This window comes from Lissotriton helveticus, chromosome 3_1 (assembly GCF_964261635.1).
Source record: "Lissotriton helveticus chromosome 3_1, aLisHel1.1, whole genome shotgun sequence".
NCBI classification, from domain to species: domain Eukaryota; kingdom Metazoa; phylum Chordata; class Amphibia; order Caudata; family Salamandridae; genus Lissotriton; species Lissotriton helveticus.
In genome coordinates, this window is record NC_136061.1 from 1,056,506,599 (window position 1) to 1,056,528,354 (window position 21,756).

General features: G+C 43.5%; 1 protein-coding gene across 1 annotated transcript in view; it reads left to right on the forward strand.

Annotated features, from left to right (window-relative positions):
• Positions 1–21,756, forward strand: part of STK39 (serine/threonine kinase 39) — a 1,578,058-nt gene that overhangs the window by 1,221,902 nt on the left and 334,400 nt on the right. Inside the window, exon 14 of the mRNA XM_078681624.1 lies at positions 4,708–4,760. Coding sequence (XP_078537750.1) covers positions 4,708–4,760 — 53 coding nt within the window. The remainder of the gene's footprint in view (positions 1–4,707; positions 4,761–21,756) is intronic.

Here is a 21,756-nt window from a genome sequence, read left to right on the forward strand (position 1 = left end):
CCTTGACAAAGTGAGTGACTATGCAGAATGGAAGAATGAATGTGGGTTCTTCCTGTTACTAGTAACTCATGTATGGTCCAACTAGGATTCTAAGACCGCTATCCCTATTCTCTGACTACAGTGTGTGACTACAGGACGGCCCTGTCTTTTTGAATCCCCCAGAGACCTGCCGTGTCCCCCCGAGTTGGGTAATGTACTTCCTTGATATAACTCATTGAGGACACCATGCTCTAGGCGAAATCCATTGCGGGGCGCCTCATAACAATTCACGATGACTGAGCAGGGTGTTTTTAAAAATGTTTTTAAATATGTTTAATGACAGTTATGGTACCTCACCATAATGAGGCGGGCTCATGATCAAATAGATCACCTATCTTACTCCGGGTGTAACTGGTTCACGTGCACTCCACGAAAACCAATCACATGTTTTGATTTTGGCGGATTTCATGTCCTCCTTGATCACTATGCACTATATGAATTATGAAATATAATCATACACTATAGTGAAAATTGCACTCAGCTCTCTATAAACAGATGGGTGAGCCACCACAGCACGAGCCAGGCAGTAAGACTCATCTTGAGTCACTATACATTTGGTTCTCTTTTCTTTTCAGGTTGGACGTACCAGAATTGAGCGACCACAATAAGGATAAGTACATCCAAGGGGCGAACGCTTTGGAACAGCTTTGCTCACATATATAATATTTTATTTATCATCTAGGGAAGGCATTTTTCTCCACTTTTTGCCCTGAAGAAAGCTGTGGACCCACAGTGGGCATTCACAGGCTGAAACATGAAGCAATATACATAGGGTCTTAGGACCATTATATCCTTGAGAAACCCTGTCTTTGTTTTTTAATATCCCCTGTCACTCCATATTAAAGGGATACCTGGAGTACCAGGCGGATTTTTAATCTTTAACCCCTCTGGCATTTTCTCTAAAGTGCTCCTTAGAATACGGTTGAGCCCACACTGACCTTTAGGAGTCAGGGTTATCCAGATGATGAAGCATGACACTATAAGAGTGTGTGAGGGTTACTGTACAAAAAGGAATTGCTCCAATTCATGCTAGAAACACCTAATGAGACTTCTTGACTAGAGGTTTGTGCCTAGCCAATAGCAATTTTTTGGGTGGGATACTTTTTGGGATGGTTAATGTTAAGTTGGGAGGATGTATCCCCCCATTTTGTTCCTCTTCCAATACTGTGGAAGATCCTCTCCACCTTTCAGGCCTTAGACCATTATACTGTGGGCAAAGACAAATATGACTCTTTACAATGTGAGTCATTACATCGCGTGCATTCACAACACAGTTGTTACAACGACTGCATTGTTACCACACAATGCCATTACTATGCAAGTCATTACATCGACTTGCAGTAGATGGCGCCTTAACATTAGAAATGTATAATTTACTGTTCCAACTCCAGCCTACGCCACAGTAGGGAAGGTGTTGGAATAGTAAACTATACTATATCTTATGTTAGAGCGCCATCTACTGCAAATTGATGTAACGAGTTGCGTAGTAATGGCATTGCGTGGTAACAACGCGGTCGTTGTAAAGACCGTGTTGTGAAGTTATTGCGGTGTAATGTCTGTAATGTAAAGGTTGTTTCCTGCAAAAATACTCTCTGCCTCCAGAAAACACATGATTTTGCACTATGAAAAGTGGGGCCCAGCCCCCAGACCTTTAAATTACTTCTGGGGTTCACGAGGATCCTTTGTCAAGGAGAAGAGCTGGAGAAACTGAAAAGTACTGCCCCTTTGCTGTGTTCTGTCTGGGGTTGGCCTGCAGTGGCTGTTTCTGCCCAGGAAAGGACAAGAAATTTGCTGTGTGATGTGTCCCCTGCTTGAGGAAGATCTCCAGAGGCTTAAAGTAGTGCGTGTCTCCTGTTTGGAAGTCTCAGAGATACAAAGACTTCACCCCCAGCTCCCCTGAACTTCCTTGTTGGGAGTTCTGGCCTGCCAAGAGGTGTCTGCTGCTGTTCTGAGCCTCTGGCGGTTGTTCCTGCTGTAGGGAGCTGGGAAATCAGCTCAACTAAGAGAAGAGCAACGCATCTGCACCTGTTTCCGACACATCGCTTAAGAAACCGACGCAGCGCCTGCCCGCGGTGGGAGAAATCAATGCACGCCACATCGAGTGCACCATTCTACGAAGTCCGAGATCACCGCACCAATTCCGATGCAGGCCCTGCTGTGCAGCTGCAAGAATCAATGCATCGTGGGACCGCGGCTAGAGAAACCAATACTGCGCCATTGCCACTGCTGCATCGAGAACCAACGCATCCCCGATCCTCATGCATTGCACCGAGGCACCAAATCGACCTCGACACTGGGGCCGTAGTAAGAAACAACCGCATCACCTCCCCTTCAGTTAGAAACCAACGCATCACCTCCCCTTCAGTAAGGAACTAACGCATCACCTCCCCTGCATGGCTTAAGGAATCAACGCATCACCTCCCCTGGAGTAAGGAACCAATGCATCACCTTTCCTGCGTGTAAGGAACCGACGCATCACCTTCTGTGCCGCTGGTTTATGTTAATGTCTTGACTCATCCAAGGTACTTTGTATTGAAAGTTTTGCATCTATAATATGCTATGGATAGACCTGTTTCTACCTTTTAAAAGTCATATTTGTATTGTTATATTGTGGATTTTTGTCGTTTTGGTCTTGTTTGGTTTAGATAAAATGTACTCATTTTTCTAAACTGGTGTGTTGTCCATTTGGAGTGTTTTCACTGTATTACTTACTGTATGTGTGCACAAATGCCTTACACACTGTCTCTGAGATAAGCCTGTCTGCTACTGCCACACTACCAAGGGGGTGAGCAGGGGTTATTTTAGAAGTTTATCCCCCTTACCCTGACTAAGAAGAATGGTCCCAGCAAACAAATGATGGATGGAATGCTGACAATGCAAACATTCTCCCTCAGTCAAAAGATCTGGGTTAAATCCATTGTTCTTTTGCCCACTATGCCACTCCAGCTTGGACCCAGCCATATGTAAATCAGTCTTGACCCTGTGCCCCATGGGAACAGTCCAGACCGAACTGCCAGGCCAGGAAGAATGGTCCCTACTTGGACAACAGTGCAAACCATTGCCAACTAGAGACACCCATTTCTAACAAGGTGGGTTCTAACTCCCTCTCAACTAATGCTCCAGTTTATCACATTGGTCATCTGCTTTCAGTTTGAGACATGATGAATGAATGCCTATGAAAGTATTGTTAGTGAGTGTAGGGATACTAAAGATGAAAACAGTGTCTATAAGGCCGGAGACTTGTTTTGTTGGGCACATGAGCTTGTATTTTTCCAAACCTCCTAGTTGTGGGGGGAGTTGCATATCCTACTCTAGGATTTGCAAATTCAGCTTTGCAGACCCTGCTCATGGGTAGACATGAGTCCATGCAGTTTGCAGTGGGTTTGCAGCCCCTTTACCATGAGGCTTGTGTTGGGTTTGCAACCCCCTAACCAGGAGCTGTGGATCATAGAGCCAGCCACAGAGACTGGACCATGGGTCAAAATTTGCATTTTTAAATTTCAATTACTGTGGGTATCCCTTTGAGACTTCCCACGTATGCCAATGTTTCAAGGTGTGCTGACCCTGCTCCCCTTATGTGGTCTTTCATTTTTTTCTTTCACGTTGCGGGAACGTGAGGACCGAAAAAACACAATAAGTGTCTGACCCAGCACCTTGCAATTTACATGTAGCTCCTTGATGCACTTTCATATCTCACTGCGCTGTATTAGAAGGATTTTAAAATGAATTGCAAGTAGTAAAAGTATCTATGTGGCAGCATCAGGTAGGTTTTATTCATTTATTATTACCACCCCCCCTACTTTCCACCCCTGCACCCCCACAAGCCACCTCGTTAGTTGTGTCGGTCGCCACTGTTACGTACTAATTTCTTTGTGGCAGAGTCTTTAAATAAATACATTGGTTGGCTGTGAGACTCTGCTTTTCATCACACCGCCCCTCGTGACACCATCCCCTTTCTGCTGATGTATATCAGTGCTATAAATAGCCCTGAGGGCCCTGCCTGGCCTTGGATTTGTCACTATTTCTACACAATTCTAGCGCTGTTGCTGTATTTTCTAATTAACAGGGGAGCCTTAAATTATATTTATTTCCTTCTTCCGCGTGCCAGAACCCGTTCATCGAGCTACACATTGGCAGTGTGTATGAATGCAAATTTATTGCAGGATGTAAATTAATACTGCATATGTAGAACAAGAAATGGTCATCAGGATTTAGTGGCCTATATGCACAAAGATTTCTCTTGCTTATTTTAAGGGTTTCATCCTTACACACATTTTTGCAAAAACCACATTATGTCATAGATGTAAAATATAGTGCGAAATGCTGCAAGCTAATCTTGTAAACGGATTTTAAGTGCAGGTTGCATTGATGTTTGTAGATCACCAAGCGAGAAAATAATCAATATCAAATGGACTTCTACTCCTGTGTGTTAATTAAAAAATAACGGCATTGCCTGTGCAAAAGTGGCCCTTGCTGTCTCTTAAAGTTCGCTATTAATGCCTCTGTAATGTTTTTGTTTATGATACTACGTAATCACTGCAGCCCCACAGACCATATCATAAAATACTGGCTACATATTTTTACTGCAATATGTTTAAAAGTTGAACACATTTAGCCTTAATAAGCCATACTTCATTAGGTTTTAATGATTGCATTCAATCGTTTCAGGAACTCGAGAAAGGAACTTAATGACATTCGATTTGAATTTACACCGGGAAGAGGTAAGTTTTAATTGAAATGAATCTTTTATGGCTTTAGAATTAGAAAATAAGGCCGCGTTAGCTATATGGCTAATAAACTGCACTTTCAACCGTTTGTAACAAACATGGGACACGTGCGAATGAAATTGGGATTGGAGTCTTCACAAAACTGTTGCTGTTCACTCCATTAATTAAGGGATAGGATTTACTGGGGGAATTATTCAAACAATGCATCTTGAGACTATATGAATGAGCACGTTGCACCCCATAGATCAAACAACAAGCGGCTCGTCTTCTTGCCACCCTTATGTGTTTTTTGTTTGTATTTGCTTCGCTCGGCTGAAACCACAGTGCTCGCTTAGCCTTTGCCAGTGTTCGGCTGTGTTTGCTAACACTGCAGACTGGGCAAAGCGCTGAACAGATGTGGCCCAGGAACTGCTGCCAGTCATATTTAGGAAAGTATTTACGGTGATTTGTGAGAAACGCTGAAATCAGAGCTTGCCTGTACGGGCTAAGGCATTTATATACGCTTTTATTTATCATGGCTCAGAATAGTGCAGTTTAGTGCAGCTCTGTGGGAACAGAGGGAAAAGAACAATTGATGGACGGAATGCTGAACAATGTAAAACATTCACCCCCAGTACAGAGATCTGGGCCTAAATCCATAGCTTTTTTTCTCACCATGCCATTCCAGTTTAGATCCAGAGATATGCACATCAGTCTTCACCCTGCTCCCCATGGGAACGATCCAGCCCGAACTGCCAGGCCAGGTTCTGTTTGGACCGGAAACAAGCATCCTGGGGGCTTCGAGGTATCACTCTTCACCCGCTAGCTTAGCTTGACTCCAGTGGCACAGTGAGCCTGGGACCCACGTCTGGGCATACCCGTCCCACTTAGGGCACCAAATGCAAAAAGAGCAATTGATGGACAGTATGCTGAATAATGTCAAACATTCACCCCCAGTGGTGAGCTCTGGGTCTAAATCCATGGTGTTTTTGCTCACCATGCCATTCCAGTTTGGACCCAGCCATGTGTGGAGCAGTCTTGACCCTGCTCCCCATGGGAACAGTCCATTCCAAACTCCCAGACCAGGTCCTCCCTGGACTGGAAACAAGCATCCTGGGACCAGTTTTGGGGTATCACCCCTTATCAGCCATGCTAGATGGAACAGAGCAGTGTCAATGATGTTGAATAACAAGAGGACTGGGAATCTGTGTTCTGTAGAACCGGCTTCTCAATACTCATGATCTGGCTTTCATAGGCCAAAATGCACCTTAGGGTGTGCACAGTAATCTGGAGAGAGCTGTGTGCCCTAATGCAACTAAGTAAAGTTGCCACCTCTTATGGCTGATAAAAGGCAGACATTTGTGGTGCAGAGAAGGGTCCAGCTGAGCATCTTGATAGCTCAATCTCCTCTCCAGCTGCTTGGATTGAATTGGATTGGATTTGGTTTTTGTATAGCGCGATAGCTACCCGCAGGCGTCCTAGCGCTTAGGAGTGGGAGGTGTATGTGGCAAGGGGTTGAGTTATCTACTGAAGAGAAGGGTTTTTATTTTTTTCCGAAAAGGCAGGATGTTAGGCTCTGAGCGAAGGGAGAGCGGGAGGGAGTTCCAGAGTTTTGCCGCATTTACTGAAAACATTCTGCCTCCACTCCTCGCTCTTTTAATCCTGGGGTTGATGGCTTGGAAGGCATAGGCCGACCTAAGCTGCCTGCTGGGATGGTAGGGGGTGATCAGGGTGTGGTTCAGAGTTGCTCCTTTCCTCCAGTAAGCACGGTGGGCAATACACATCCTTTGAAGTGGATTCTTTCCCTCACTGGAAGCCAATGGAGATCTTTTAGTTCGGATTTCACAGATTGGCAGCGAGGGATGCGCAGGAGAGTGTGGGCAGCGCAGTTTTGAATCACCTGGAGTTTTCTTAGAGTTAGTTGGGGGGCTCCTAGGAAAAGGGCGTTCCCGAAATCCAGCCGAGATAGGATTAGGCCCTGGACCATGATCTGTCTTGCCTTGAAAGGAAGGAGCGGAAGGATCTTTCGGATGAGCCTCAGAATGCCCATGCAGGTAGCAGATAGTTTGACTGCTTGGTATCTGAATGTAAGTGTATTGTCCATCCAGATTCCTAGGCTCTTAATGGTGTCCTTGGCTATGGGGGGGAGGAGGGGGGGCAGGGATGGTTACCATATGGAGTCAATGGATTTCTGCGGGGGGTTACCCAGTACCATTAGCTCTGTCTTATCTCCGTTTAGTTTTAAGTAAGACTGGGTCATCCAGGTGCACACTGCCTCCATGCAGCCCCTCAGATCAGTCGGTTGGGTAGAGGGGTGATTAAGGGTCACCACCAACTGGGTGTCGTCAGCGTAAGACACAATTTGAACGCCAAATGGGTGGACGATGTCGGCGAGGGGGCACATGTATATGTTGAACAGTGTGGGGCTCAGGGAGGAGCCCTGAGGAACCCCACAACTGAGTGGTTTACTGGGCGATGTGACGTTGCCCTCGCAGACTCGGAAAGAGCGCTGTGACAGAAATGATTGAAGCCAGGCCACTGCCCTGGAGGTGATTCCTAGTTCTGAGATTCTGTGCAGTAGGATGTCGTGATTTACGGTGTCGAAGGCGGCACTGAGGTCCAATAAAATGATGGCCGCAGCACCGCCCTGATCCGCGATCATTCTAGCTCCTTCCGTCACAGCAAGGAGCGCGGTTTCTGTTCCGTGCAAGGGGCGAAACCCAGTTTGTGACACGTCCAGTAAGTTGTTTGCTTCCAGGAATTCTGTAAGGGATTGGTTTACGTGTTTTTCCGCAATTTTGCTTATCCATGGCAGCAAGGAGATCGGGCGGTAGTTCCCAGGTTTCTTTTGATCGAGATTGGCCTTTTTCAGAAGGGCTCTGACTGTAGCCTGTTTCCACCTGGGTGGTACAATACCTGAGGATAAGGAGTTGTTAATCAGGTCTAAGATCGTGGGCAGAATGGCGGGGATTACTGTCCTGAGGGACTGAGCTGGGGCTGGGTCACTGGGAGATCCGGAATTCACCTGGAGCATAATGGTTTCCAGGGTGGTGGGCTCCAGTGGTGGGAAAGTCTCCAGGGTGGCAGGTGGAGGCGGGCTTGTTTCCTTGTGGCCTGTTTGGATATACGGGGTTTGGGGGAAGGATGAGTAGATCGAGGCTATTTTGTTGCTCGATGCAGCGGGTCTGAGCGCTAAGAGGATCTGGTAGTTTGCCCGGAAGTTTGAGCAGAGTTTTTATGATTCGATATATCTCCCTAGGTTTAGACGCTGCTTCGTTTATTTTGTTTTCGTAAAAAATGGATTGAGCATTTTTTATGCTATTTTTATAGTGTTTTATAGAGGTTCGGTATGCATTTTTGCTTGCTTGTAGGTAGTCAATACGCCATTTTCGTTCCAATTTTTTGCATTCCTTTTTCAGGTTACGCAAGTCCTGGGAGTACCAAGGTGCGTTTCTTGGTCTCTGTTTGGGTTCAATGTCTTTGATTGGGATAATGCAGTCTAAAGATTCGGTGATCCATTTATTAAAGTTGTCGTTACTAACGACAGGGTCAGGGTTGCCTACTGGGGCGGAGGCTTCCAGAGTAGATGCCCACTGGTTAGGATTAAGTTTTGACCATTTGCGGTCTCTCCGGGGTACGAGGGATGGTGCGGGACGTGAGCCTGGCGGTGACCAGGTAAATGAGATCACAGAATGATCAAACCAGGGGAGAGGAATGGGTGAGCTGACTGTAAGATGGGTACAGTTGCTGAAAATTGGGTCTAGGAGATGTCCCATGGAATGGGTGGGTTCCAGCACTCGTTGGGAAAGTTCTAGTGCCTCAAGACTGTTGAGTAATTCGGCAGCTGCAGGGTCCTGGGGATCATCTAAATGGACATTGAGATCACACAGCAGGGTGTAGTTTGGTAGATTGCAGATTCCGCTGGCTATAGCGGGTGCCAGGTTATTGATAAAATTACTAGGGGTGCCGGGAGACCGGTAGACGAGAGTCCCTGAAAAGGTGCATGTGGGAGAAAAATCTAGCGAGAATGGGAGGTATTCGCAGCTAGACAGGTTGATAGGGGAGCTGCGGCAATTATATCGGCTTTTGTATATGATAGCTATGCCACTGCCTTTTCCTGATGAGCGATCAGCCCGGAGAATTTGGTATCCTGCGGGAAGTGCTTGGATAATATCAGGGTCAGAGTCCGTATGTAGCCATGTTTCTGTAAGGAATAGGGCATCTGGTTCTTTATCAGATAGCAGCATGGAAATCTCCAGGGCGTGCTTAGGGAGGGATCTACAGTTTGCGAGAAACATGTGATATGATGGGGAAGGCTTCTGTGGGCAGCTTTGATATGCACAGTGTTGGCAAAGAAAGTGTTTTGTGGTGGGGTCCCAGGATGCGAGGCAATGAGCAGGGGTAGGGCCTCACAGTTAGAGTAAGGTGCTAGGGCTGTAGGTGATGGTATATGTTTGGCTAGGGGTCGTGGCCCCTGGTCCCGGTCTGTCGCGGACAGACGCAGACGGGCTTGCCTTTGGCGTGCCTTCGGCGCCCTGCCGGCGCCGCCGCTGCACCCGTCCGCTGTGCCTCCTGGGAAAGGGAGCCATTTTGTAGTGGCGAGGGCGTCAGGGCGGGAGGAGCCAAGCACTAGTCTGCTAGCTCCTGCTCCTCACCCAAGATGGCGGGTCCGGAAGTTGTAATGCGAGCAGAAATGGGCCGGGAGCTCTGTGCGAGTCCTTAAGGGGGAGCAAGATTCGCTATGACACAGCGGCAATTTTAAAATAAGTGAAAATTGTTTTGACTCTTACAATGTGCAATTTTAAAAACGAAATAAAAGTTTCAAGTGCAGGTTAAGGACGGAATAATAATTTTTAGGTCAAGATGCCTATGCATTCTATGCCTGCAGCAGAGGACATGCCACCATGCCTTGATGGACAATGCAAACCTCCCCACACCTGTGTCCGAAACTTACCATTTATTATAGGATTGAAGCTCAATAGTAATCTGTTCAACACCCAAATGTTGTCGCTGAGGTACTCAGAAGCATCAGTAGAGTCACATTGGTTTTGATATATTTGGCTGTATGGCTTCCAATTTTCATTCATAACTGCTTTAAGGTTGCTGATGAAATATGATCGTATGGTGCACCAGAGCATGTTCGAAATAGTGTGAAATTAGGCTGATAAAGATTTGGGAGAAGCTGAAGTACACAGGACCAAGTTAACATTATGTGCTACTCTTTACTTCTACGAAGTATGATTTTACGGACAGGCCCAGTTTCTTGAAATACCCACTCTTGAAATACTGTATGTAAAGAAAGAAGAGTAAACCCAAACATTCGGCCAGATTGAACAGATAAAATATAAGGAGACAATAAAGGATTTGCAGTAAAAAGACACTAATGAAAGTTGTTAGAATTTTTATATGGTTCAGGAAGTAGGAGTATGGATTTCAAAGAGAAAAGCATTGAAAACAGTGCAGGGCATGTGGAAGTCGAAGTCTATATACAAAAAGAAGCACAACAGGTCTAAAGCTAGTAGTAGAAAGTAGATCGTAGTATGGTAAGTGTGTGGGAATGTTGGACAATTGAATGACTAAAGAGCAGGTAGAAAATGCAATCCACGTTTTTTATCTTCCAAAGCAATCAAAAAAGTCCTTATGAAGCGGAGCACAGCAAAACCCTCTTATTTGGCTTACCCCTTTTTGATAGCTTGGCTGACCACAAATTTTAACTCTGTAAGGAATGTTGAGGGCAGTAGGTTGTAGCAATCACAATCCAAAATAGTTTTTAAATGTACATGGTCCAGAAAGCTCTTTATTAAGACGAATACAACTAAAAGAAAATGATGCCAAATAACCAGCTTAATCATTCTATAGAACAGTGGTTCTTAATCTGTGGTCCTGGGACACCTGGGAGGTCCGCAAAGCCTACTCTGGGGTAACTTCTATTTTTATCAAAAGTGAGGGAAGAGGATTTTCGGTCCATTCAGTTCCCCTGATTAGATCCGGAGTTAATCAAAATAGGGAATGGACACTAGTATCTACTGAACCATTAGTTCAAAATTGACAACCCTCATAGGCAGCCTGATTCAATCGATGCGGTATATCTTTTTTCCGCCCCGTCAGGTGTCATGGCATATTCATAGGGAAGTCAAAAGCGTGTGGTATGCCTGCCTCACCCGAGGCTACCTCTGGTCCAGATAGAAGTGTCCAGAAATAATAGGGAGGGTGAATTATTATAAAAGCAGTGTATCTCCAAAGGTTATTTAATGAAAAAGGGGATAACACTGTTGATTAAAAAATGTCGATATATATATGTAATCGAGTAACTAGATTACCATATACCTATGTATATATGGGTGCGTCAACATGTTTCAGCTCTCTGGGCCCAGCCGGGTCTGTAGAGCTTTCGTCAGGACAAAAAACAAACAAAACATAGATGAGGTACTCACACTAGTAGTGTAGGTTCCTTTTGCTATTTTTAGCGTTTCTTATTTAGTCACCTTAATAGGTTCTTTTGCGGACTTCAGCAAGGGTATGGGAGTCGCTAAGAGTGGTCTTTGCCACGTGGACCGCGTTCTGGGCCCTGTGCTGACTCTGCCCCTGGTTCATGGGGTAACACCACTGCTTAAGAAATTGAATAATATTCACAGATTAATAGTGTATTTAAATAAAGAAGCTAAATTAAAAATGTAAGATTTAAAACATTGTATTGTATTGCAGAAGGGGCCGCAGACGCTTGTGCGGCCCCTTCTATAATAAAGATAGCGCTGGCACCCACGTAGCACCAGAATTATCTCAAGAGAGTTGTCCCTCATTTTCATGACACCAATCTGTTTACCTCTACATCCGTGCCATATTATGGACACATGCACAAAGGCAAAGAATCTGGCAGGAGTCGCACTGAGTGTGCCACTAAAAGGTGGTGCACTGTCAGTGCGCCCCCTCATGGCAGCCCTATGGAGGGCGGTGATATTGTGGGCCATCACCCTCATGCATCACTGTGATGAGAGGAGGTCAGTCAGCATCTCCTTGCAGTCACTCACTGCTCCTGCCTGCAAAGGGGTCTCTAATCCCTCTTTAAAGTGCAGGCGGGCTGCCAGCTGCACAGTAAAACAGACACTCCATATTTCACTTAAATGCGCTGCCCCAGGGCAGCATGAGTTTGCAGCTGACCTGGCGGCAGCGCATTCACTGTAATAGGGCACACTTTTCCTGTTTGCATACGGCACACCTTTTTAAAGGTTTGTTTTGCCAGAAAAAGTGAACCCCATGTATAATAGGGATCATGGATCAACTTCTTCACAGGCAATATGACAGATGCTGGTTTTAATTGCAAGGAAACCAATAAGAAGCACACAATTGTGTGCTACATAATAAGTGGCATAGAGTCGGAGTGGCCCAAGAATGACCGCTGGGAGGGAGACTTGGGCATCCCATGGACCTTCAGGTTTCTCCCTGCAGGTGAGTGCAGTCATACACTGCACCCACATCTGGGAAAGCCTACCACTGTCATGTCAATTAGGATAGTCCTGTCATGTATGCCCCCTTTTTACATACACTGTACTAACCACAGGAAAATAATGGTTCTGAACAGGTGACCTTTTATCTAGTAGCTTTCCCCTGTCTCTTCCACACCAAGCTCTTAATATTCTATCATAATCCTTGCACCTGACTTACATAAACATGTTCTCAGGCACAGAATAATTATGCTGAGCCCGAGGACATGTTTATGTAAGTCAGGTACGAAGGGTCACCACTTTTTTCATCCTATGCCAACAGCCCGCTATGCATGATCACATTTGTTTGGGAAAACATTTATGATTGTTGTCAAAACATTTATGATTGTTTTCAAAACATATTGATTCTAAAAGAAACCCTGGAGTGACCACTCTAGTGTATAAGACCCTTATTCCCCCCTACAAATCAGAGGAGAATTCCATCCAAGCTGTCACGGGGTCCTGCATGCTGAATCTTCTTTGCAGGGTGTCATCCTCGAAGCAGAGACATGGTCCTTTGTTCCCTACCATCAGGTTAGGGGGTTGGAGCTTCCCTAGGGGTTTCTTGGCCATAAACACATATAGATGCTACACCTACATATCTAGGCTAGGTATATTTAGGCAAATTATTTAGGGTGCACATTTTAGGAATATGCAAGTTCTACTATTTTTATCTGAACTGCTTATGTTCATCTTACTAGCACTATGGTAGGAATGTATCTACTATTTACTATATTGGTACTTGCAATCTCTTTCGTATGCTTCTGTCTCCTGACTGTCACAGCAAATGTGTTTTACAAAAGACTGACGCTGGACCAATAAATCCTTATTGAAACGTCCTAATCGCCGTCCTATGTATTTTCTGTGAATAAGTGAGCACGAGTGACTACACGAAAAGTAATGTACTATTTTCCATGATCCCTGAGGAATCAGGGTTGTCATGTTCAGTGGTCGCCAGAACATACCTACACCACTGTAAGATACAGGGGGGTGGTAGTGGCACTGTAGAGCTAACTGGTGTAACAGCTTACATATCCTGTGGGGGTGTCCGGAAGGAGATGGGACACTAAGCCCTCAGTTTAGATCATCCAAAACATGGAGGTCCTGGGGATTATTAGGAACTACACGACATGGCGCCGCCAACGTTGGGTGGGTTCTTATATTAGCAGTGAAAATCTAAGTAGTTCAGTTGTGTTTTCTCAGAAATCCCTTCTCACACCGTTTCAAAGATGTCTGAGTGGGAAGGGAAATCCACCTCTGCTGCGCAGATATACTCTGTGTATAGGCTGAAGGTTTAACAAGCTTATAAGGATGAAGGATCCCCACATTGTGCAAAACCACAACAAATTTCCCAAACCACCTTTTCCTTCTCCTTTAAAAATGACTGAGTCCACGAGTAGTGGTTCAGGCACGGGGGAAGGCGAATTTGCTAACGCTCTCAACATTACAGAGAACTGTAGAAATGCAGTAACTATTAAGTTGATAGAACACTGCATACTCACAACAGGTGGCTGTGTTACCTTTGAGGTCCGAAAATATAGACACCTAAATATCGAAGTCGAGAATATCAACATCCTATCTACATCATGGTAAGTACAAAAATATCAGAACAAAATATTGCTGTAAAAAATATTAACAATTTTTTTCTTTTAAATGTATAAAAAATATTATAAAATAAAGTAAATAATACATATAATTAAAAAAAAATTGGATAGCAGTGGGGATAAAATTACTATTCCCACTCCAGGAAGTGCACCAGTATGGCAAGTGTTGGATAGCGGAGCAGTAAAAATTACTATTCCCACTCCAGCGAGTGCAACACTAGAAAACGTTTTGGTTAGCGGAGGGGATTAATTTACTATTTCCACTCCAGAAAGTACAACAGTAGGAAAAGTGTTGGATAGCAGAGGGGTAACAATTACTATTCCCACTCCCCAAATTACAACAGTAGGGAAAGTGTTGGAAAGTGGAGAGTAATAATTTACTATTCCCACTCCACTGATTGCAACAGTAGGGAAAGTATTGGATAGCGGAGGGGTAAAAATTACTATTCACACTCCAGCTAATGCAACAGTAGGGAAAGTGTTGGATAGCGGAGGGGTAACAATTACTATTCCCACTCCACAAAGTACAACAGTAGGGAAAGAGTTGGATAGCGGAGGGGAATAATTTACTATTCCCACTCCAGTGAGTGCAACAGTAGAGAAAGTGCTGGATAGCGGAGGGGAATAATTTACTATTCCCACTCCAGTGAGTGTAACATTAGGGAAAGTGTTGGATAGCGTAGGGGTAAAATTTACGATTCTCATTCCAGTGAGTGCAACAGTAGGGAAAGTGTTGGATTGCATAGATGAATACATTTCTATTCCCACTCAAGCAAAATAATAACAATTAATAAACAAACAATTAATAAATTAAAAAGTGTTTGCCGTCCACCATATTCCCCTATAAATTACACCAACAGTGTTCTACAACACAACACTATTAACATAATTAATTATTATCTAATTAATGAATTAAAATTAACTAACAATTAAAACAAAATGTATCATTCCTACAATTAGCAATATAAAATAACTTAAAATACATTTTATAATAAAATAATTAAAAACATATTTTGAAATTAGTTTATTTCCCAGCATACTCCCCTATCAACACACAACACACTCTAAAAAACTGACACAAGTAACATAATGTGTTGATGATTAATAAGTATTAATAACAAATTAATAAATAATTAACAAGATATTATTTACTACAATGATCAATATAAAATTTAAAATACATAAATATTAAAGAATTAAAAATATACATGAATTCATTATTATTACAATACTTCCCACCCTACTCCCCTATAAAACCACAACCCACTCCTAAAAAAATAGCACAATTTTACATATTTACCAATTAATAATTAATGATTAACAAACAATTATTAACTAATTAATAATACATTATTTACCACAATTACAAATAATAAAACCTAAATACTTAATTATTAATTTATAAAAAAGATTAATTAATTATAATTAAATTACTTCCCACCCCATTCCCCTATAAACACACAACCCGGTCCTAAAAAAAGAAAATAATTTATTTATTTAACACATAATTAATAATAATCAACAAACAATTAATAACTAATTGATAAAAAAAATTAATTACCACAATTAACAATATAAAATATTCACTATATAAATATTAATTAATAAATAACATTAATTAATTAAATATAATTGATTGGGGGATTCCTCACCAAACTAATCAGTAGGTAACTGTGCAGTCTTTTTAAGAGCTGGAAAGTAAAGAGGGGTAGTGGTTTGAAATAAAATGGCTTCCCTCTGCAATTGATGGCTTTTAGGAGAATGGTTTTTCTTTGCATCATATTCCCTATGAAGGATTCTAAATCATCTAAATCAGTGACTTTTGTACCCTTAGTCAACACAATTTGTGCGTGAAGTTCATTACATTTCTCAAAATGCCGCATCACAACATTCTGCATAATGTTTTTTACCCTACTGCGCACCACACGTTAAAAAGTCTTGCATGATACCAGTAGAAATTGGTTCGAGAGGAAAATTTCTTGTTAAGAGACATTTTCTACTTCGAGCAATCTCCTGCTTATATGTCACAAGTCAAGTGAATCACATTTCATTCTGCAAGGGTAATTTCATAAAATGTTCATGGAATTTTGCAAAGTTTTGGAACAAATAAGTGATGCTATTTTGCCAAGCCTTAGGCATACTCCTTGCATTCATATCCTTTCACAGGGCGCTGCAAAACATGACTTGGTTAATTAATATTCATTAGGCAGTTTGGTACACAACCCCTTGCGAAAAGATCATTTGTGATCTGACCTGTTTGTACATAGGAAACATCCCATATTATATCCCCTTTCGCAAACCAGATGGTGTGCAATTTGCACATGCCTGGTTTGTGAATGGGGATAGTACATGAGACCTGTAGTGCCTTCACTAAGTATTTCCATCAGTAAACTGATATAGTTACAATATCTATCAACATCTCAATGTGATTTTGTGCAGAATTGTAAAAACACTGTTTGCTTTTCTCATTATTCAATAAAAGAGAACATTAAAGAACGACAGTGATTAAATCCATGTGCTTTAGTGGGGATGACGTCTTTTTGGTATTCCCAAAGATTTCTACCTGGAGGCAGTCACCAAATATTTTGTTTGTACTCTCCACAATTGCACAAGGGATTGCAGTATGGCAAACCGGAAGGTCAAAGAGAAGGTGAACATGTAGTACAGTAAACCAGGTGTGCATATTCCAGTAACTGTTCACTTATACGTTTGTAGGAGCCATTATCTACCTATCTACAGTTTGATGGGTTTGGTGGAATAGAACGTGTGAGTTTGACTCAGCAGTGTCACTGGAAAACTAATCAAATGGTGGGTATGTCCCACCCCAACTGTTTGGCAGTGATTCAACAAGCAAAAGTCAATGGTGGAATTTGAAAAAGTTATTTCTTTTTTCAGACCACAAATTGTTCCATTTGTTCTTAATCATTAGATAGAGGCTTAATCACATTTTGCTGTCAATGTTTCATGGCAGCTGGCATCTATTCCACCAGCGATAGTATTCTTTTGGTCCTCCTGCATAGATACAAAGATATGGATTAGCCAAAGACCAGATCTTCAAGCTGTATTAATAAAAAGTGTACACAAGAAAACCCTGCTTGGTAAATTAGTTCTAATATTTTGGGAAGGCCTAGTCTGTAGGACCCATGTACATGTGAGCATGAGTTTGATCCAAAAGATCAAAAGCTGAAGAACGTTCTCAAGCAAGATGTCCTGTGAATGATTTAACAGGTTATAGGATTCATTGTTAAACAGATCAGGGAGATTTTTCTATCTTGTAATTTCATGTTGTATATTATTCCTGTCTTCGCTGTTGCTGTTTAGCTCACACTCTGCGTCTTCTTCACGGTTGTCACAAACATCATGAACTGCATCTTCCTAAATTTGAAAACTATGAATACATTATTATTTGGAGAAAATTGAGGCTTTCAATGGATATATGTTTTCAGCATACATTTATTGTTGTCTAAATGTGTTTTGATCCAAAACCCAGAAACCATTGTACACATGGTTACTCTACTAAATGAGTTCCATGGAACCAGTGTTCCGGTATGGATGTGGACAACCGGAGAGTAATGGGCTTCTGATAACTGGATAAACAATGTAATATGATGTATTTTAATTATTAGTTTTATATAGATTTCAATAAATAATTGTGTATTTCTTATATTAATTCTATACAGAATGGTGTTTAAATCTAACATTTCTCAGTGATATTCAGTGCAATCTACAATACCAGCAATATCAAAATTGTTGTTGGAGGAAGGTGAGCTAGCAAGCATTTAGCAGAGGACAATGCATTGCATATTACTATAAAGTCACATGCTATCAATGTAATACAAAGATACACACTAATTTATCTTTCCTCTTTTTATTTGGAGTACCACAACATCATAAAATCAAATATGTCGACATAAGTATGGAGTTACTATTTCTAACTCCACAGTTTTGTTTTTCAAAGATATATTTATCCCAAGTTTAGGTGGAAAGCAGTTCCTGTATAGGACACCCTACAACACAAAAGATAGTCTTAATCTGCTCATCTCAAATGTCTATTTTTGTAGGTTTTATGGATAGGATTAGTTCAGTGCCATCTACGCTGAGCTAGAAAAGGACAAAGTATTTTGCCATTTCTAAGCAAAGTCTGCGCAGACAAGCTCACCCCCCTCCGTCACCCCGACAGACAACGCCCTCTGAAGGCCACCTGGTTGACCACCGACCTCCAAGAAGCCAGACGCTACTGCAGATGTCTTGGGAAACGATGGAGAAAAAACACTGAAGACCTGTCCAGCTCCAAACACACCATGACGCAATACCACCAACTCATAAGAGCCACCAAGAGGACCTTCATCCGGGGCAAAATCCTCACCAGCAACTCAAAGGAATTCTTCAACATTATCCAGCAGTTCCCCAAACCCCCCAGGAAGCCATGGACATCACACCTTCCCAGGACCTCTGCAACAAGTTAGGCTCCTACTTCCACCTGCAAATCAAGGCACTCTATGACAACTTCAGAGAACAGACTCCAGAAGCCACCCTCCTCTCCAGAAATGACAACCAGCACACCATCACCACTTGGACACCAGTCACCACCGAAGACACCACCACGACCATGAAAAGCACCCACTCAGGAGCCCCCACAGGCACCAGCCCGCCTCACATCTTCCACAGAGCCACCGCCGCTGCCATTGTGCCCAAACTATGCCGCACCATCAACACCACCTTCAAATCCGGCATCTTGCCCAATGACTGAAAGCGGTCGGAGGTCAAGCTCCTCCTCAAGAAACCCTTGGCTGACCTGACGGACCTAAAAAACTACCGCCCATCTCTCTCCTTCCCTCCGCAGCCAAAGTCACAGAGAAATTCGTCATCGCACAACTGACCACCTTCATCGAGGAGAACACCATCCTCTACTCCTCCCAGTCAGGATTCCGCAGCAACCATTACTCTGGGAGTACCTATGGGATACAAACTTCATCACTCCGACCGCCCTGATAAAACTGGCGGGGGCGTCGCTATAATTTACAAAGAGTCTATTAAATTGGATGTTTTAGATAGACAATGTTGCAGAGATATGGAAACAATGGTTTTTAGAATTATTCTCCCCAATAGAAAGACCATTAAAGGTGCACTTGTTTACCGACCACCTCTTCCATGCCCCAGTTTCTCTACATCTCTTTTAGAGATACTTGGCCCTCACATGCGGGCCAATGAAGACTTTCTTCTCCTTGGAGATTTTAACATCCACACTGACCAATGTGAATCCACAGGGACAAAAAATTTGGTGACTGATATGACAACTATCGGTCTTACACAAAAGAATCAGGATCCCACCCACGAAGGCGGTCATTGTATCGACTTAATATACACCAACTTCGACAACATATTGTGTCACAAACCTATTCAAGTCCACTGGTCAGATCACTTTTTATTGCAGTTTACCATTTTTAAAGTTAATAAAGGTCCCCCAAAGAACTCCCTCCCATCTACCACACGCAGACAGTGGCACAAACTTACACTGGATGCGCTAGAAAAGGCGTGGGAAAAACCCGAGATCAGAGATATTGACAAAGTAGAACAAAAGCTAACCGTGCTTCATCAAACTCTGACGGTAGCCATTGATAAAATTGCCCCTATGAAAACATTCAGACAATTTCCTGTGGCTAAACAGGAAAAATGGTACACCGAGGCCCTAAGAAAAGAAAAGCAAGAATGTAGAAGGATAGAGAAGAGATGGAGGAAATCACACTCTGAAGATAATAAAAAAGCACATCGTGCAGCCCAAGCCAATTATTACAAACACATCAAGGCTGCCCGAAAAAACAACATCGCCCAACAGCTTATGGAAGCTGATCACTCTCCCAGAGAACTATATAGGATTCTTGACACTTTTGTAAAACCTACGGCATGTATATGCCCAGATGATTTCTCACAAAGTTTATGTGAAGAAGTGTCATCTTACTTTGAGAATAAAATAGAATCCATTTATGGAAAAATCCTAGGATCCCAGCCGAACAGCAATTCCCAAAATGCCTCCACCCTCAATGAGAATATAAACCTTACCTTAACTACATTCCCTCCTATTAACACTGAAGAGCTTGATACAATAATGACCCAAGTCAAATCTGGATCTCCGGATGACCTTATTCCTGTTAAAATCTTAACCCCCCTTCGTACCCTGTTAGTCCCCTACATTCAGGATATTATCAACCAGTCTCTTAAAGAGGGAAAAGTACCAACTGAATGGAAAAGAGCAGTGGTGAACCCAATCCGCAAGAATGCGGCCCTTCCATGGACGGAGCTTTCCAACCTCCGTCCTATCTCCCTTCTACCATATTACAGCAAGATGGCCGAGAAACATGTCAACGCACACCTGTCCAACTACATCGAGGCAGCGGGCGGCCTAGACCACTCACAATCTGGTTTTAGGCCCAACCATAGCACCGAATCAGCCCTTCTGTCAGTGACAGATAACATCAGAATGTCACTTGACAGAGGGAGCTCAGTGATTCTGGTGCTATTGGATTTGTCCGCTGCCTTCGACACGGTGTCGCATGAGGTTCTTCTCGGCCGGCTGAAGGGAGCTGGAGTAGAAGGGACCGCCCTTGCGTGGCTGGAAAGCTTCCTTGAGGGCAGACAACAAGGCGTCAAATTAGGCTCCTACAAATCTGTCTGCAGGAAGCTCACCAAGGGGGTGCCACAGGGCTCATGCCTAAGCCCTACGTTATTTAACGTATACGTGGCCCCCCTGGCAAAGATCACTAGATCTCACGGGTTTTCACCAATCTCCTATGCTGACGATACTCAGCTGCTTTTCCCCTTTCAAACCATTACACCCGCAGTCATGCAATCCTTCCAAGACGGTATGAGAGCGGTGGCAGGATGGATGGCCCAGAACTTCCTCCAATGCAATGTGACCAAAACTGAGGTCATGTTGTTTGGAGGGGCCACCCTGCTCTGGTCCCCGGAATGGTGGCCAACCGAGCTTGGACCTGTCCCAGCGCCCAAACAAACCATCAAAAATTTGGGGGTACGCCTAGACCAAACTATGATCATGAAAGATCACGTTAGTCAGGTTGCGGGAACGTGTTTCCGTACAATTGGTCTTCTACGGCGTATCTTCCCTTTCCTACCAAACATCCATAGGAAGACGCTGGTTCAGGCACTAGTCCTAGGACGGGTGGACTATTGTAATAGTCTACTCATTTCTGCCAACCAGGAACAACTTTGCAGACTGCAGGTGGTACAGAACACCGCGGCAAGACTTATCCTGAATGCTCCCCCCCGCACCCCCTCCCGCCCCCTCCTTTCCCACCTTCACTGGCTCCCAGTGCAACAGCGGATCCAATTTAAACTTTGCTGCATCATGCATAAATGTATCTATGGCTCTGGTCCCAAATATTTGAAGGATATCTTCCTTCCTTACTCACCTGGACGCACTTTACGCTCCAGCAACACTATGTTGCTATACATACCTAAAGTAAACAGAGCAAGACAGGGTGGCCGTGCCCCCTCCCTTAAAGGTCCTATGCTGTGGAATTCCCTCCCTCCCCTGATAAGACAAACTCCTCACCTCTTCAATTTCAGGAAGAAATTGAAAACTTACCTATTCACACAGGATTAATTTAGTTTCCCTTCTGTCTTTTCCGATTTATGGTTTTGCCTAACTCACCCAGAAGCCACGCGCGGAGATACCCCTTCGGGGCTGATTCTCGCGCGTTACAAGACTATAAATAAATAAATAAATAAACCACAGCACCAAAACCGCCCTCCTTGCTGCCACCGACAACATCCGCATGCTACTCGAGCAGGGACACACCGTGGCCCTCATATTGCTAGACCTCTCCGCAGCCTTTGATACCGTCACCCACCGCACTCTTGAAGCCAGACTCCACGATGCCGGCATACGGGGAACCACCCTTTACTGGA